The following is a 17530-nucleotide window of genomic DNA, read 5'->3' as shown; positions in this document are numbered from 1 at the left end:
TCTTCCCCATCCAGAACAGCTTCTTATATGCCTAATATTATCTTTGTTGGCAACAGAGTCTTTTTTTTTTTTTTTTTTTTTTTTTAAGATAGACAGCATTAAGATTAGAGACAATGATCTTAATAGTGAAATTAGGGACCTGGGAAAATTACATGTAAATTGAAAACATTTTCTATAAAGACAGTAAAAATACAACTCCATAGTTTGCATACTACAACGCTACAAAGTAAAAATTTCTTTAAAATAAAATCCCTGTACCTAAAGTGCTATGCTAGTCTTTCAGCTAAACAGGTTGAAACAACAAGATACATCCTGAAATAAAGAAATTCTAAGCTTAACACCTTTTAAACTCACTTCTCATGTATTTTGAAGTTTAATAAATATCACAGATGAGAGCTACTTACTCATAGCAAAGATCCTTTCCGATCAACTGTCAAAAAAGAAAAGGTTTGTCTTAATTTTCTGAAGGAAACAATTTATATTAAAACCAAAAAGCAAGTAAGAAGTTACCTTGCAGGGGACATAAGAAGATGAGATTGGGAACAACTTAATCTCAACTGATAGCGGTGGAAGTGCATTTAAAGATATGCCCATTTTTATTTTCGTTCTCATACTGTTGTAATTCTTTCTTAGCTCTTCCAAAACCGACATGAGAGATGAATATAATTTAGTATTTCCATTACATCTGTTAAAATATGCATAAGAAAACAAGATCAACTTAGACATTTCACTCATTTTACTGCTTCCAGAACTGCCCAAACATTTTATAGCGTTTAAATATTCCCCCACATGACACACAATAAGCTCACTGCTAATGCACACAGCCGCTCTCAGGAGCTGTACTCTGTTTCACAGCATTACCACCTGCTCTCCTGAACCCTCCCGCACGCCACAGAGCAGGCACTACAGATGGCAGTAAGGTTTTGTAGCTTACCCATGGCCCAGTAAAGCCTTTGGAGGCAGGACTTCTTGGTTGAATTCCAGGTGCGTTACAGGTCGTATGCTTTATCAGCTGGAGACTGCAATCACTACCCCCTGTCTGCCTCACCTCCTAACAGTTTTGCACCTCCTCTCTCTTTCTCCTTTACCAGGGCATCTTGCCCACTCCTGAGCAGATTCTCTGTGCTATTCCTTCTGTACAGAAAGGCATTCCTGGAAACAAACTGTATTTTGCTGGGTCTGTGAATGCTATGAAATTTTTAGGCTGAAAATAAAGGCTTGGCAGTCACAAGGACGTAAACTCTTTTGGACAACACCACTACCTTTAAATACTATTACAAGCTACAGATGGAATACATCAATAACATTTAGCAATTAATGCCTTTTAACCAAGTTATCCATTTAATCTAAAAAGACATTAAAGCACGTGCCTGCTAAAATCTGTGTTTTCCTCCAAAGCCAGTTTGTAAATCTTCAAGCAGTGTTGATAGCACATCTGATAATGAGTGTTCAGAACCTCCAATTCTGCTTCAATTGCTCTCTGCAGTATTTTTTGACAGTAGCTTGATGCAGAATTCTTCACAGCTTTTTTGTCAAGGTGTACCAGGCTTTAAAATAATAATAACAAACAAAATCTTGAAGCTCTTGAATCAATTAAGTTAATTATGTTTTATTTTAAAACATGTAGCTTTCCAGAAGCTATTTCTGATATAATTTAAGGAAAAAAGGAAAAGAAAAATTAAACCAGTTCCTCCTATTCACTATACAGGAAAAACTTTTGTCTTACGGTAGCTTTCACATTATAATCAACCTTAACTGAGAGGTGGGAACTGCACGAGCACCAGAATTTCTATCCATAACCTGCAGTTGTATGAACATAAACGTGGCAACTCTGTTCATCTACAGACACACCTATTTTTTTCCAGAGTCACAAAATAATTTAGGTTGGAAAGTATCTCTGGAGGTCTGCAGTACAAACCCCTGTTCAAAGCAGAGCTAACTTCAAAATTAGCTCAGGGTTTTAGCCAGTTCAGCTTTGTTGTTGGGTTTGGGGGGTTTTTTGTTTGTTTTAAAACTCCAAGGTATGGTAGCCAATATGACTCTCACTGTATGAACCTTTCTTACACCCACTTAGAATTCCCCCCACTGTAACTGTTGGCTCTTGCCCTTTCAAAACACACCTCTGCAAAGAATTTGACTCCTACTTCTCTGCAACCCACCACCAGGTTGCCAAGAACTACAAGGAGGTTCCCCACCTCCACAGCCTTTCCTTCTCCAGGCTGACCAACCCCAGTGCCCCCAGCTCTCCCCACACATCAGGTGCTCCCCTCGCCATCTCTGTGGGCTTTCCCTAGTCCACCAATCTCCTGCACTACAAGGCCCACAGCTGGAGACACCTTTCCAGATGCAATCTCACGAGCACCAAACTGAGAAGAATCAACACTTCTTCCACCCGCTGGCTGTGCTCTAACGCACCCCCAGGATGCTGTTTGTTTCCCTTCCTTGCCATATGGGAGCACTGCTGACTTACACTTGACTTGTTCTTGGCCAGTCTGCAACCATGGAGCAAGGCTGCTTCAGTCTTGGTTCACCTTCAGGAGGTCTTCAGCTCATTCTTCTCGCTTGTCCAGGTCCCTGCCTACCCTACAGCATAGGAACTGCTGCCCAACGATCTTTTAATACCATCAGTTTTGCTAAGTCAGGGCCCACCTTTCAATCATGATGAAAGTCTTATCCTCAATCTAGAAGTCCAAACCAAGACCAACCCACAACCCACCTGTCAGTGCTTATCTTTACACCACTGCTACGCAGCTCATTTTTTGACTCCTGATGCTCCTAAACAAACAAACAAAAATTTTCAAGTTACAGATTAACATTTTTATAGACAAGTTCTGAGGAGCTTTAACTTTAAAAAGTTCTAGATACCAAAATTGTTTGCTTGTGTTTTTTTTTTTTTTTTTAAATTACCTGAGTTTGTGAACTTTCAGCTGTTGCAGTATTGCCAACGGCATGTTTTTTCAGCATGTCAGTAAGCTGTGACTGAATTTCCTCTGTGCTACCCTCTCCACATGACCAGTCTGTATTGCAAGCAACGTCTGCACAGGTTTCAGGACGCCTTCCCACTGGTCGAGATTTGTTCATCATTGTTATTTCTGTATTAATAGCCATTGATGAGACACAAACCTGAGCACTGGTACTTCTGCTTGTTGTAAAGCAAGCTCTAAAATCAGAACTCGCATCAACAGCCTGGTTAATCATAGAGTCACTGGCAACACTTTTCAAGGTTTCATGATGCTCCAACTCGGAGTTCAGGCAGCTGGTTTTTCCGTGGGAGGATTCTTCTGCAACTTCCACCCCAAAAAAGATATTCTTGCTAGTGAGAATTTCAGAGACTGCAAATTGGGTTTCAGCATCCTTTGTAGTGCAGTCAGTGCAGCTGGTACCATGTGCGCACACACCAGATTCTTCACAACTGTAGAAATCAGAGTCCCGTGCACATTCACAAAATTGCATAGCTTCTGCAGGGGCCTCTTCCCTTGGTGACAGTAAAGGATTGTCCTGCTTCACCGAGATGCTGTGAATGCGTCCATCATTCTTTTCAGACACTTCTTCACTTGTAAAGATTTGGGGTGGCAGCGTGCCATCAATCAGTGCTGTGTCTTTCACCTCGCCATTTTGTATACTGTCACGTACCAGCAGATTTGGCCAGACCCTACCTTCATTCCCACAAGAATGACTTCCAAGCATACTTCCACAAACACCACTATGATATTCAGCTTGCTCTTCTTGATGATCACAAGTCATGCCATTGCAATCTGGCAGAGACAGAGAGTCCCGAAACAGGTGGGGAAGTGCTGGTACAGCTGCTTCTGGGCAGGTCTGGTCACCTACGCCATACTCAGAACCAGGAGAACAATCTTGTGACACATCAACAAGATTTTGTTCCTGTGTGACTCCATCCCCTGGAACTTCACGAACTGGATCGATCAGCTTTAAGGTTTCAATTCCTATAGTTTCCCTTGGCTCAGAAAACTCAACTGAGCTATTCCTATCATCAAAATCTTGCTCATGAACACTAAGATACTCCGAATCTTCACTTAAATGGCTTTGTCTGCTGTCATGACACCCTTCATTGTCACATGCCCCTTCCAACACATCAGCTTCTTTCTTGCTAACATCTACCTGTGCACAGCAAATTCTCATTATCTTTGTATTATACATATCAATATCTGCATCTAAAGATGAACTTAAATAAGGTAAGCTTTCCTCTGCCAACTTTAATTCTGAAACATTGGCAGAATGTTCCTGGCCAAAACCTGAGTGGTTAGCTCCTGCTTCAACACCTCTGACGAGCGTGCATTCAGCTTCCTCACAGTAAGGAAAAAGATGGGAGGTCTGACTGATGCATTTCCTTTTGCTGTTAACATCGCTGCTATTTTCTAATTCCATGGTACAAACACTTAAGCCCTCCTCCTCAGAAGTAATCCACACAACTCACTTCTACTTCAACCTCTCAAAGTCATGAGCTTGTCTCTTCCTAGCAGCTTCTCACCTTAATAAAAATCAAGAGAAGTTTGAGATACCCCATAGTATACAGGACATTACTATTTAAAAAATACATTAAATTAACCATCTTATTTTTACCTACTGCACACTAGTATAGAAGCTAGGAATTACATGACGTGTTCCCAAAGAAATTCTAAGAGCTCATGGAAGGTTGTAATACGAATTTGCTGTTCTTGCTTGTTCGATTTCAATTAAATAAAAGCATCCTCAGAGACCAATTAATCCTATTTCCTTACACTCTTGGGTGAAGTTTCCATCCTTTTACCGCTGAAGCATTTCTTGGCTGGTGAATCATCAGACTCCCTGTTGATACACAGTAAACTATTTACATCATACGCTAACTCCATGACAGCACAAGAGGTGTTTAGACGCACATACTGACTCTGAAAGTCAAGATGCTGATGGTAATGGACTCGGTGACTGCAAACAGAGCTCACACCATTCCTGACTGTATACTGGCCTCTAAGCACTCCTTGCCACAAAAAGCTTACACCTTCTTGATCCACGACCAGTATATTTACTGTAGGGACTATATTTCAGTCCAGGAGCTATAAAAATTTTAAATGAGTCAAGAGGTGAACTTAAGAGCTCTGTGTACCTTGAGAACTAAACACTCTTCAGGTGTTGGACAAGGGGGTAACGGAAGCACATTACTTTTAATTCTGGGGAAACAAGAAGAAATGTTTATCAAGCAGAGAACCATAAGAAATCCTGAGAATCTTTACAACCAGAAAGCGTAAGTCATAAAGGAGGACAGGAAGATGGCTTCTTGGATCAGAGCATTTATTTTAGCAAAAGAAGAAAGCTGGACAATACACCAAAGCAAAGCAATACACCTGCTCTGCACCGGCAACAAACCTAGTTTCATAGCAAACATGAACAAAAAACAAGAGAAAAAGCACTTAGAGATGGAAGATGTTCTCTGTGAAGCTTTTTTCTCATACTCGTCCATTCCTCTCCATCTTCCCCAGAAGCTTGTAGCGAAGAGAAGGGTATATACAAATGTTAAGACGTATTTCTGTTACATATGCTTTCTGAACTATTTACGTAAAACACAAAAGTTTTCTGTTATAGTCACTGGTCTCCAACCCAACTATAATCTTACGTACAGCACAGCAAATTACAGTCCTGTCTGTAACTCTTCCCCCTGCGAGGGCATGCAGACCAACCAACAGGCCCATAAACTGGGTTTCACATGCTTCTAAAGACGCAAGTCACCGACTCAAACTCTAGAGGAAGTTTCCAGAGCGGTGAAACATAGTTCATAAGGAACTGAGTGACGTACTGGAGCAGAACACAAGCTGCAGGTGGAGCATGAGGGGAGACTGGAAGCTCAGACCCGTTTCTTGGCTTAACAATTTTAATTAATGAACATTACCCCTGTTTCTGGGATTAACATACAGGTTACACCAGCTCTGCCCACTCGATACCAACAGCGTGATCCAGGCCTCCTGCCCGCACGGGAAGGTTTGCAAACAGACCCCCCTAAGGGATAACTTCATGTCAGCCCCTCCTCACAGGCAAACATGGCTTGTTTCTTGCGCCCGCATCCGCTGAGCATCGTCATTAAAGTGACACCGTTTAAAATCACTTAATGAAAGTAATTTTAATCATTTACCAGAAGTCATCAATAGAAGTCACCCTCCAAAAAACCCCACACCTTACTATGATTTCATTATGTGCTTCTAACGTTATTTTTGTTTCAAAAACGTGAGCTTTCTTATGATGGTTAACTTTAACTTCATCTCTCACTGAAGCATTAGGCAACTTTTAAAAATTTAATTAATTAATTATATATAATATTAAATTTTAAAAAATCTTGCTGTAACACTACCAAAGCAGAGCTCAAGATACCCATACATAAACCACAACGTGTTATCACAGACAAGTGACTTCCCCCCACACTTCTTAAGACCAGGTTAAGGGGAACAAGAATCAAAACAGCTCTACCTGTGCCCCAGGCACGTAACAACCTTGTTGCTCCTACTACCGACGTAGCTGCGCCGGTTAGAAAGTGGCACCGATGTTAGAGCGCAGCTTCCATATGGCGGAGAGCCCCGGGGGAGGCAGGGGGGCGCCCCAGAGCACCCAAGGAGAACTCCCCGGGCAGAGAACGCGGCCCACAGCCCTCACCGCGGCTCCAGGGAGCCCCGCTGCCCACACGCACCCCCCGCGTCCCGTAACGCCCCCGCCGCTTACCCGCTCCCCGCCGCGCCCAGCCGCCAACCGCCGCGCCCGGCACGCGCTCAACGGCCGCCACCCGCCGCTCCCCGCCCGCGCCTCCAGCCCATTGGCCGCGGCGGGGAGCGCTCCGGCCCCTGATTGGCCGGCGGGGCGCCAGCGCCAAGCGCGTGCTGCCACCACCCCGCCCCTCGTCTCCTCAGAGGCGGCGGCCGCGCGTCCCGCACAGCGGCAGGCCGGCGTCTCGTGCCGTGATTAAAACCTGCTCTTAAAACCCAGCTGCTAGAAGGCTTTCAGTCTGAAGGAGCGTATTACAGGCAGTGGGAACGAATGCAGCGAGCTGGGGAATCTTGCTTGGTAAATACCTGCTACACAGGTTAGCAATTGTACATGTACACCTTATTTTTACAGTTTCCCTGCTTCTTCCTTTAAACACATACGGGTAAAGTTCCTAATAAAGTGTGTCAAACATCACTTAGCTGCCTAAAACAAACGAACCCCCAAACCTGTATAATCAATTGTTTAGAGCATTTAAAGCAGAGAGAAGCACTAACCTCCTCAGTACACTTAGTGTAAGAGATCCTCTACAGGAAACACCCGTATCGCCAATGCAACATCAAGTTTCATGCTAGAACTGACACGTTTTTGATGAAGCAAGTTGCCTCATTAAAGGACTCTTCCAAGGCAAGTTGCCGTGTGCGTTAGCTATATGTTCACCATAAATACTCTTAAGTGGAGAATGAACCCAGTAAGCAACACCATTACATTTTTTTCCTGACGGGACACTGTCCCTTGTCCATCCATCTGTCCCCCGCCCCACCCCCCCTCCCCCCTCCCCAAGTGCACCCTGCAATTAAAAACGTTAGTATTTGGAGGTATGTCTCACACCAGTGCCCTCAGGCACACAAGCCCCTCTGTACATTTTACAAGCAGCATTGCTCACATTTGTGTCTGCAGAAGTATGTCAAAAAGGAAAATGAGCTCTTATAGCAGTATCATCCAAAAGTCTGTATTTTCCAAGAGAACTTTTACCAGTAACATCATCATGACAGACCACTCCATAAAAACTACCCAAACAAGTCACATTTTTATTGGCGAGTGCTGCTAATGAATTTCCTTTTCCACGCTCGTATCTCGTAACAGTTTGGTTGGAAAAACAAAACAAAATGAAAAAACATTTTGGGCAACATTCCTTTTGCAAACAATAAAAATATTTAACATTTAAAAATAATCCGAAGGATAACAATTTAAAATAGAAATTGTAGGAAAACCCGTCCTGGTTCCCCCAGGAGCCATTCCTCACCAGGCTGCCACCACCTCGGCTCCGCTGTGAGTCAGCGGGATGGGTACTGAGGCTCTCTTGTTTGGAGATCAATTAAAAGAACTGGGGCATGTACTATTATGACCATTCAAAGCCCTGTTGTTGTACATTCTTCACAGGAAAACGTAAAACAATTTGCAGGAAACCAACCACTATTTTTTCTTCCCTTATTCTAAAGCTAAGTCATACTGGAAATTTGGGGGTGGGGGGGGGGTGGGGGCTGGGAAATGTGGCTTCAACATTCTGCTACTTTATCACACACAAAGACTTCTACTAAGAGCATACCCAGGTTGAAATACACATCTGATTTCTGTCATGAAGTTTCATGCTTATGGGGTTTGAGATGCAACCTACTTTGAAATGATAAAACACATCACTTCTTGATGAGCAAAGTATTATTTTTTAGCCTTTTGGACCAATGCTTAGTTGCTAGGTTGTTTCTCCTGAATCTTGCCAGAAGAGACCGTTTTCACCACTATCACAAATAAAAACATGACTGGTGGCAATCACACACCTCAACATCAGTTAGGAAGATGCTGTATTTAGTAAATTTGTTTGCATTCTGATAAACCCTTAGTTCAGTTTTTAGGCCCCAGAGGCTTTGTACACCAGAAATTACACAAGTCAACCACAGAAAATTGTAAATTGGTATCCACAGCAATTTCGAGGTATTCCACAAGAAACCTGGCTCTTCACCTGAATGTTCCTCTCAAAAACAAACAAACAAAAAAAAAAAAAAGAAAGAAAAAAAATAACCCAAAGCTCTAGCTAGAGTGGAAATTTCATTTATAAGATTCCTTTCATCCCTGTGTTTCACCACAGTTGATCAACAAGGACATACTTACTTCCCCAGGGGCACAAAAAAAGCCTTCTTCATCCTTTTCCTGGAATATTAATTTCAGTACTTCATTCCTAAATTTCCGGGTGCACTCAGAAGAGATGAAGAGAAAGGTGTTATTTTCTAGCCAAACCAGAGAAACACATTCAGATACTGGTTTTGGTTTATTTCATTTGTGAAGGTGCTCTAAGAAGATACCAGCGATCCCCTTACGTTGAAAATAGCAGCGGTTTATACTCTAACCTCCAGACCACAAGGAAGAGGCTAGGGAAAGATATGGACCGGAGAGTCTGAAGACCAAGTTAAGAAGAAACGGTCTCCCGAGTTTGGATTTGGCTTGATAGAACTGTATCTATTGAGGCAGTGAGCACCGACAGAAGGTTGCTCCTGTCAAACAGGAGATGCTGCTTCATTGCATGAGCAGATTCCTAAGCAACTGGTTGCCTACCTTACTCACAAGCTTTTCTGTTAGGGCTGAAGGGGAAAGGACAGCTTTATTCTTCAGGTAACTGATGTTCTCCATTGAGTAGTACATTCAGAGTAATTTCCAATAAACCAGAGCTGTAGTGCTAGTTGCGTATAATAAATTGCCTGCAACATCTTAATTTATTACACTATTTTTAATGAAAAGTGGAAAACCTTTGTAACGGCCTTAGAAGGAAATAATTTGCTACTTCTGAACTTGTAGAAAAACCATAGGCAGTAACATTTTCTAAAGTGCTTCTTTACGTATCAGTTACTTTTTTAAAAATTAGACTTGCATTTTGCAGCGGCATAGTTTCCTAGTAGTTCATGGACCAGTAGATAGTTTCTGATGTAAAAAACCCAATACATGTTTTGTTTAGGCAAATGACACTTCCTTTGACAAATGCACCAGAGTGAGTGATCTAAGTGCAAACCCCCCCATTTCTTAAAACATGGCCTTATGCTGGTTTATTAATGCAATTTTACATCCTTTAAAAGTAGTTTACTTCAACTCCAAGAGCAGAGATTAAATAATACAAATAAAAGTTGAAAATTCAATGAAGCTATTGCCTATTTACCCTGAAATAAAATAGTCTTATGATTTCACTGGTGCAAAAATCTCTCCAAACACCTTTGTTTTATTGGCAAAGTCATTTAAGGTCACTTTTGCTTCCAAGACCATCTTCTTCCATGGTTTCCACTGAAGGAGTTTTGCTTTGTAATGGCTTGTGGTTCCACAGTGATTTGTAAATGAAAAAACCTACCATGAATAACTCTACTGTAGTCACTACGTTACAGATACTGTCATGAGAAAGTCCAAAACTTAGTGTTTTGTTGTTTTTTGTTTTTGTTTGTTTGTTTGTTTTATTTTCAGCAAGACACAAAATTCCAGTCCAGTTATATGTTTTCTTTGAATGCCATTTTAAATGGCAATAAATGGCTGCTGTGCCTTCTGGATGGAGAACTTAACGCGATGCCCGATGTGCTTCTTATACCGTAGATGGATATTGTACTTCGAAGGTACCCAATGATCGGTGTGGAAGGGCTCCCGCAGGCACAGCCATTTGGATCAGCTACTCCTATGTATATAGTGCAGTAGGTTTGAGTCTGCGTAGAGAGAACCGCAGCTGGGTGGCACGTAGCAAATGTTGGGGTTGTCTGTTCTCAGAAGGCATGACACAAAGCATCCCAGACAGCAAGAGACAGAAGCATCGGCGACGTTGTTCTGATTCTATCAAGTAGTAGTAGTTTCCATCGAAAGGTGGTGGTTATTGCTGAGACAGTAAAGCACTCCGGTTGGCTTTCATCTTCTCCAGGCGTTTTACTAGATGGCCATTGCTGACTTCAAGCTCTTCAGTTTTATCTAATGCTGAACGAAGCTGAAGGAAGGAAGCAGAAAAAAAGCCTGTAACTTCCACAGCGTTTTCCCTTTCTAAAGATAAAGCAATGTTTGTAGTTACCAACACTAATTGATTATATTGCTAGAATTTCCTTACAAGATAAAGCAGCTGAAAATTCTTATTAGCAGGGTTAAAAGTAGATGTTGTGTAACTACTCTGAAGGCCACACAGAGAGATATTTTCTAAGCATGGTGCCAGGAATCCAAGGTATTTACAGAACGTTGAACAAATGGCTCAGAGTTTGCCTCAACTTCAGAGGCACGCATGCTCAGAAATACCTGCTGGGTGACATACACTTGTCTCGCTGCCTGGCTTTTATGTTTCTGGTTCCCAGAACTACAGCCACAGCTGTGACTTTGGTGCCTGAGATTGGTATAAAACCCACCATGGGATGCGGGTAGGGAGAGAGAGGTGGACTGTACAGAGCAGTATTTACAGGCAGCACAGCAGAAGGAGTATTTGGAAAAAGCAGAGTCACACTGAAAAAAAATCCCAAAGCCCTCAGGAGGTGAGTGTGAAAGAAGCTGACAAACATATTTAAGCTGACTGTAGCAGCCACTTGGAGAGAACATGAAGTCTGGCAAGACAAATAAGGTCAAAATTACAGACAGCTTGAAGATGCATTTTTTGAGAGAGAAACATGGACAGTCTGTGGACAGAAACACTACAGCAAACAGGCATGAACAGATTGACACAAGAAGGAAAACAGGCTCAATAAGAACAATTCACATCCATTTAGCGCTCAAGTTTAGACTCTGAAGCTTGACAGTTTAGACTGTCATTCCAGGTAAGGCATGGCACTGTGCTTAAATAATGAAGTTTCCAAATTAACTTTACAGCAGGATTTCCAGCTTTCTACTGCTGTAACTTCTGAATCACATATTCTAAAAAGATCAGTGATTTGTATTTACAAACTCAGTATTTATACCACCCAAAGTAATGAGCCTTCAGGTACAACAAAGGACAAGTACAGCAATTCAGCTTGATGGATGTCGAAGCATGGGAACATTCACAGCTGCAAAGCAGCGTGCAGATCTGAGCATCTGAAGGCTGCTTCTAGATTCAAGCTGCACAAGCAAAACCTGAGTTTGCTCCAGAGAACCAGCTCTGGTACAAAGCAAGGCACTGGAAATCAGTTTAGGAAGGGATGGTGAAATGGCAGTGGGAGCTTCTAGTTGTGACTGTTACTCCAGTCTGAGTACAGAAAGTTTGGTTACACATTTAGAATGAGTAACTAAAGCACTAAATAATAACTAAAAAGATGTTTATTCTTTGCTCTACCAGGAAGGGTAGTTCCTCCTCTAAAATGCACCAGACAGCAGGGTCTCCCCCCGTGCGGTGCAGGATGACTGCTAGCCTATGGCAGTTTGCATTTAGACTTACCTCTCTCTGCAGTTTGCGTTTCTCTGCTTTCAGTTCATCTTCTACTCTTTCAGCATTTTCAGCAGCAGTTTTGTACCGGGCTACCTGACCTTCCAATCGTATTACCTAAGGTGAAGGCAAATTTTTTGAATAAAAGGCTGTACCATGAAGTTACTCTAAAGCTTTACTCTTCCGCTAGTAGTTAAGCAATAACCAGAGAGATGCTCACTTTTTCTTTAACAAAATAAAGGCATATTTTGAGGAAAATAGAAAGAAATATATATGTACACCAAGGAAGCCTGGCCATGGTAACTTACTCCAGACCTTTTATACATACCCATATTTAATATGCATCCAGAAACAAAAAATACAGTCTATTGACTAGATTTATCTTAGCAAGAGTATCACTGAGATACTCTGGACAATAGCAAACAGTCAAAATGGAAGAGTATTGTATAAAATCCATATACAGGACACCACATGCCAGGAGCCATTTAAAAATTGTCGATAGCTAGGCATAAGAAAGTGTTCTGAAGAGTTCAGTACATGCTCTCAATATACCTTTGACTTTGAATATTTTTCCTTCAGTGAAGATGAATCATATATTCACTCTTCCACATACATAAATGAAAGTATTTTACTCTTAGTAGCCCTGATGCGCCAACACTCCTGCTTCTTATTTTAAGGGAAAGTCACATGAATCATTATTTCATTTCTCATGTAATAAAATAAAATTTCTCTTTGTGTTCTCACCATGCCTAAACAAACAGAACAAGCTAAAAACTTACATTCTGCTCCAATGCTGTTATCTCTTGCTCAGACTTTGCTAGTTTAAATTTGAGATCACTGATCTGTCTGTTGGCATCTCCTACAAGAATTGCAGATTTATCAAAGATGTCAGAACAAGCGTTAACAGTGTCCAGTAAGTCTGTCATAAAATTTCCATGCTACCGGAATCTACTTGGGGCAGCAGCAGAGCAGCAAGTGCTCTATGTCCAAAAAGTGCCCAGTGGATTAGGCGCTATTCCCAGTCTTGCCCAATTCCCTTCTGACCACCCCGAAAGCAGAATTAACCAGGAACCCAGCCCAGCTCTCCTGGGGAACATGAAGGAGATTGCCAATTGCAATCTTGCTCAAGCCAAGGATAATTGTTCCTTCACCTCTAGCAGAGGTGCATGGCTGGCTCCCATGAACCAAAGGCTCATTTTCACTTTGAGCCACGTGGTTATCATACAGATACATTTTCTCACTCACATGCAGGACACAAAAGTTCCCTTAAAATCAAAATGCAGCTCACTTTGGAGGTCAATCATGTGCATGTCTGTCCCATTTTCCAGAACTTCATTTTCTGACTGTGTGTTTTCCATCTTGCCATTCTTTTGCTTTTCTTCCAGTTGTCCCTTTAATTTTTTAACCTGAAGGACACAAAATAATCAGTTATTAAAATCAGTAAGGAAAACTGTAGCTCAGTACTCATTCACTCAAGTATTATAAAACAAATTATTTTTTAAAATGTAAATTCAAACAAAATTTTTGTTACAAGATCATTTCCTAGAAATTCTTTGGACAAATGACTCATCATATTTTAAGTATCAGTGCTTATGTATAAATTCAGGACCAAACACAATGAGTAGAAGATGACACTTTTATTAAAAAGCCGTAAAAGTTCTGTAGGCACATTCGCTTAAAACATTCTTAAAATCCCCAAACTGTGTTTGGTTGTGTGTGAAGTCTCAAGGCCAAGGATATAGCCCATATACGAAAGCACAGTGTCCTGCAGAGAAACAGATCAGCTGAAGTTTTTTGAATAAGCTTTATAATCTGCTATGGAATACCATGGTAGCAGCAATAATTACTTTCATTGCCATTTATCCAATTACTATAACTCCTCCAGCATTTTTTCTGAACAGCCCGTCACCCACAGACCCACCAATCAGGAAGGCTTACTCTTTGAGATAAAATTTGCTTCTACAATTTCTGTACCATATTTATTTTTCCCTTGTGCTTGGCCAATCTGAAGCATTATTTTTCAGGAGCAGTCCTGGAAAAGGAGTTGTAGGTGACTAAGGACACTGAATGCGACTGGTTAGCAATATGGAACAGGCACACTGGGTCGTATCTTTCTTCCCCTGTATCCTGAGTTAACGTGCAGGAGAAACGTTGCAGAGGAAGAATAAAAGTGGCAAGCAACGCAGCAAGTCCACAGCAAGAGCAACCCAGCACACGTTCTGAAAGGCAAAATGGCACTGCTGTTCTATACCTTACGTCAGGGCTATTTGTTTTTTTTTTATAATTTTCTTAATCTATACTATTCTTTATCATAATTTAGCAAACACACGGCATTTCAGTTTTCCTGTGATTACCTGGTCTAGCAAGGATTCTCGTTCATCAATGAGTTTTTTCAGCCTGTCTGAAAGAGAAAACTGAAAGTTCAGTGCTGATTTGATCAAGCCACACATTTCAGAGTGCATCTGATATAAGACCGAACAGTTAAGATTAGTGAAACTAATGATGAAGGTAGTTATGCACGTACCACAGGAAATGAGGCCACAGACAGGGCTGGGAAGGGGCTGCAGCCAGGGGAGGTTATGTCATTCTCACAGAACATGCTTGTCACGGCAGTAGCAGCACCGAGCTGCATGCAAAGAGGCTAATCTTCTACGTTAGGTTAGCATGCAAGAACTCTAGGGTCAAACACAACTGCAACACAAAATCTCACAAATCTTTATAGTTTAACATAATGAAAATACTGTAAACACCTATAATCACAGCTAAGCACATTCTCAGCCCTTTAAATCTTCACTTCTTTTACTAAACAGCATGGCAATGGCACTTTTGTTATCTCCAGTATTATGACCAGAAAAACATTTGCCCGTTAAATTATTTTCGTTTCAAACTCAGCTGTCTGGTAAAACATTCTTTTCTCTTTAATCCTTCATAGTTCACCTGGTCAAACATCAAGCAGGCGATGGGCAATCTGGACCAACTGTTGTGCTACATTTGAACTTGCAAGTACTACAGATCAGCACATGGATATGTGTGGCATTAATTAATAAAGTGCACACTATAGAATGAGACAACTGGAGAAAAAAAACCCTAGAAAGTAAATAACAAAATCACTTGGGTTTTTTCTTCCCTACTGAGGGGTGCAAAATGTGAAAGCATTTTAGCAGGTACTCACAAGTTTCCTTATCACTAAAATTGCTTTACCTCATTAATTAATAACCTTAGTTTGTTCAGGTACACCTCAACGGAAGTACACTGGAACATAGCATTCAAATACACTTATCAGAAGAGGATATATTGCCCTCAGACAGGTCTCACTCCGTAAGTCTGACGTGTATGTTTATTGCAGGTTTATTTAGCTTGCCTTCCCTGCCAGCAAGCATCCACCTGCGCAGAACCCAGGGTGTTCAGAGCTCAGCTGCACATCTAAGGCCTGCCCTGTTAATGAAATGGTTACAATCCAAACATCACTCAAGGAAAAGGTCTTTTTGTAAACTTAAGGAAAGCAATTGACAAATTACAGGTAAGAGGCTGGTGGACTTTTACTATAGAAATTCTGCTGGTAGACTTAACTGTTTCTGAAAAACTTTAAAAATACCAGTTCTCATTTGTTGTTAAATCCTGAACAGGTCAAAGTCTTGTGGTTCCCCCTTTGTTCTTGTTAACACAGCAGTAAAAGGAGTAAAGAGCTGAATAAAATCATAGGGAAAACTGTTCTCAAGATTGTCCCTCTATACTGCAGACATGTACAGTCTTGTTAGCTAGTAATAATGGAGTATGTTATTCCCCTTCTGGGTATACAAGTTCCCATACACCAGTCGTCATTCTAAAGAACCAAATAAAACCTTTACCTTGGCTTCTGATGCAATACCCAAATACAGATCTTAAAGTGACATTCCAGTTCCGCAGTTCTATGCATTCATTTTGAACCTCCTCAAGTCCTATTTTTTTTTTTAAATTTTTTTTTTAGCCATTTTTAACACTCCCAACATTGTTACACCTGAGCATTGCTATGGAAAAACAAAATGAACAAAAACAACAAACAAGCCACATTTTTGTAAACTATCACGAGTAAGAAATTTACAAGTACAACCCCCTTCAAAATCATAAAACAATTTCACATATCTATATGGGAAGAAAAGGAAGTTTAAGACAAATTCTGTAAAAGATGAAAGACTGAGAGGAAAAATAAAGGTCAATGAGGAGAGCAAATAGTAAAAGAAAGGTCTGAGATATTCAGACTTGGACAGAGAGTTAGGAGTCACAAGTCAGCAGAGACCAAAAAATTAAGTTCTAAGTTTCAGAAAGAGAACGAGGACTGATGCAGAAGGAAACCTCTAGGCCACTACAAAATTAGCCTGAACTTACTGACTCCAAAAGGGCCAAATAATCCACCTTGTTCCTGAAAATAACTTAGTTGTGCACACCGCTAAGTAACTTTCATTAACAACCACCACTGTGGGGTGAAATGCCTGCCTGAAGAAAGGACACCTCCTGCAGCTTCCAGTGATCAGCTCCTCACAACCTCCTTCCCTGCAAAACGGATGTCAGCATTTTGGGATGAACCTTCAAATCTCACCTCACCATCAGTTCTCTCTCCCCTCATTATAGACATCTATGCACCCCACTGTGACAGATGACATGCTGGCAGCAGGATTCACAAGACCACATCAAAAATCAGTTTGCTAAAATGGCCATTCATGTAGAAAAGTTTTCTGCATGTATAGATGAAAGTCTCTTAGGTTTCACTTATCTTGAAACCACACGAACACAGAACACTAACTTTAATAGGTATCTCTGCAGAGTCACCTTAATTTTGCATTTAGGAGACATTTTTCCAACATATCAAGGATCTGAGGACCTTGAGAAGCGGTGAGCAGAAAAAAAGCAATCTACTGAATTAGGACAGCTAATTAAAATTCTCATCTGTATGTGAAATAAGGATAATGGCTGTACAAAGATACTACAATGAATAATTGGAGTGTGACATTCATCTCACTTAAATTTCACTTTGATAACGATTCCCAGGCTACTCACTGCACCAATTCATGGTTTTCCTAAGCAAAGGAGCTTAACAGAGGGCTGATGCATGGAGCTGGGCCCTGGGAAGGCCTGGGAAAGCAGGACACAGAGAGGGGGTGGTAGTGGTTACTAGTGCTATTGCACAGGCCTGTTTGTAAGTAAAAAACTACTCGTGTTACCTTGGCATTGTGGTTGACTTGAGGTATTGCTAACTAGGGTGCTGCTTCAGTGGTACAGTTGACCTAACATCCCCTAATCAGCCACAGATCCTGAATGTCTCTTCCTGCTTGGAGGGGAGCATGGGGTGAGAAGCAGCTGGTTTTAATCTGTATGACTTGCATAATGTGTGGCCCAGCAAGTAATTGGTCCTGATGCAAATAAAAAGGGTAAACTGTACTTGGGAGGGTGAGAAGACATCCCATGAAGTCA

The 17530-nt window shown here is 41.3% G+C and overlaps 2 protein-coding genes across 5 annotated transcripts in view; both read right to left on the bottom strand.

The window, feature by feature from the left end:
• Nucleotides 1-6725, bottom strand: part of LOC101911832 (RNA-binding protein 44) — a 44284-nt gene extending 37559 nt beyond the window's left edge. The window contains exons 1-5 of the mRNA XM_055812041.1: nt 2908-6725; nt 2717-2775; nt 1367-1547; nt 511-717; nt 405-430 (exon numbers count right to left, since the gene is read on the bottom strand). Of these exons, the coding sequence (XP_055668016.1) occupies nt 405-430; nt 511-717; nt 1367-1547; nt 2717-2775; nt 2908-4389 (1955 nt within the window). The 5' untranslated portion in view covers nt 4390-6725. The remainder of the gene's footprint in view (nt 1-404; nt 431-510; nt 718-1366; nt 1548-2716; nt 2776-2907) is intronic.
• Nucleotides 6726-7748: 1023 nt separating this feature from the next.
• Nucleotides 7749-17530, bottom strand: part of LRRFIP1 (LRR binding FLII interacting protein 1) — a 112013-nt gene continuing 102231 nt past the window's right edge. For all 4 annotated transcript variants that reach the window (XM_055811467.1, XM_055811463.1, XM_055811464.1 and 1 more), the window contains 5 exons: nt 14437-14483; nt 13371-13488; nt 12862-12941; nt 12095-12199; nt 7749-10690 (listed from right to left, as the gene is read on the bottom strand). In XM_055811467.1, coding sequence (XP_055667442.1) covers nt 10580-10690; nt 12095-12199; nt 12862-12941; nt 13371-13488; nt 14437-14483 — 461 coding nt within the window. In that variant the 3' untranslated portion in view covers nt 7749-10579. The remainder of the gene's footprint in view (nt 10691-12094; nt 12200-12861; nt 12942-13370; nt 13489-14436; nt 14484-17530) is intronic.

The sequence above is a fragment of the Falco peregrinus genome, chromosome 8 (genome assembly GCF_023634155.1).
Source record: "Falco peregrinus isolate bFalPer1 chromosome 8, bFalPer1.pri, whole genome shotgun sequence".
NCBI lineage: Eukaryota > Metazoa > Chordata > Aves > Falconiformes > Falconidae > Falco > Falco peregrinus.
This window is presented reverse-complemented; position numbering and strand designations above follow the sequence as displayed.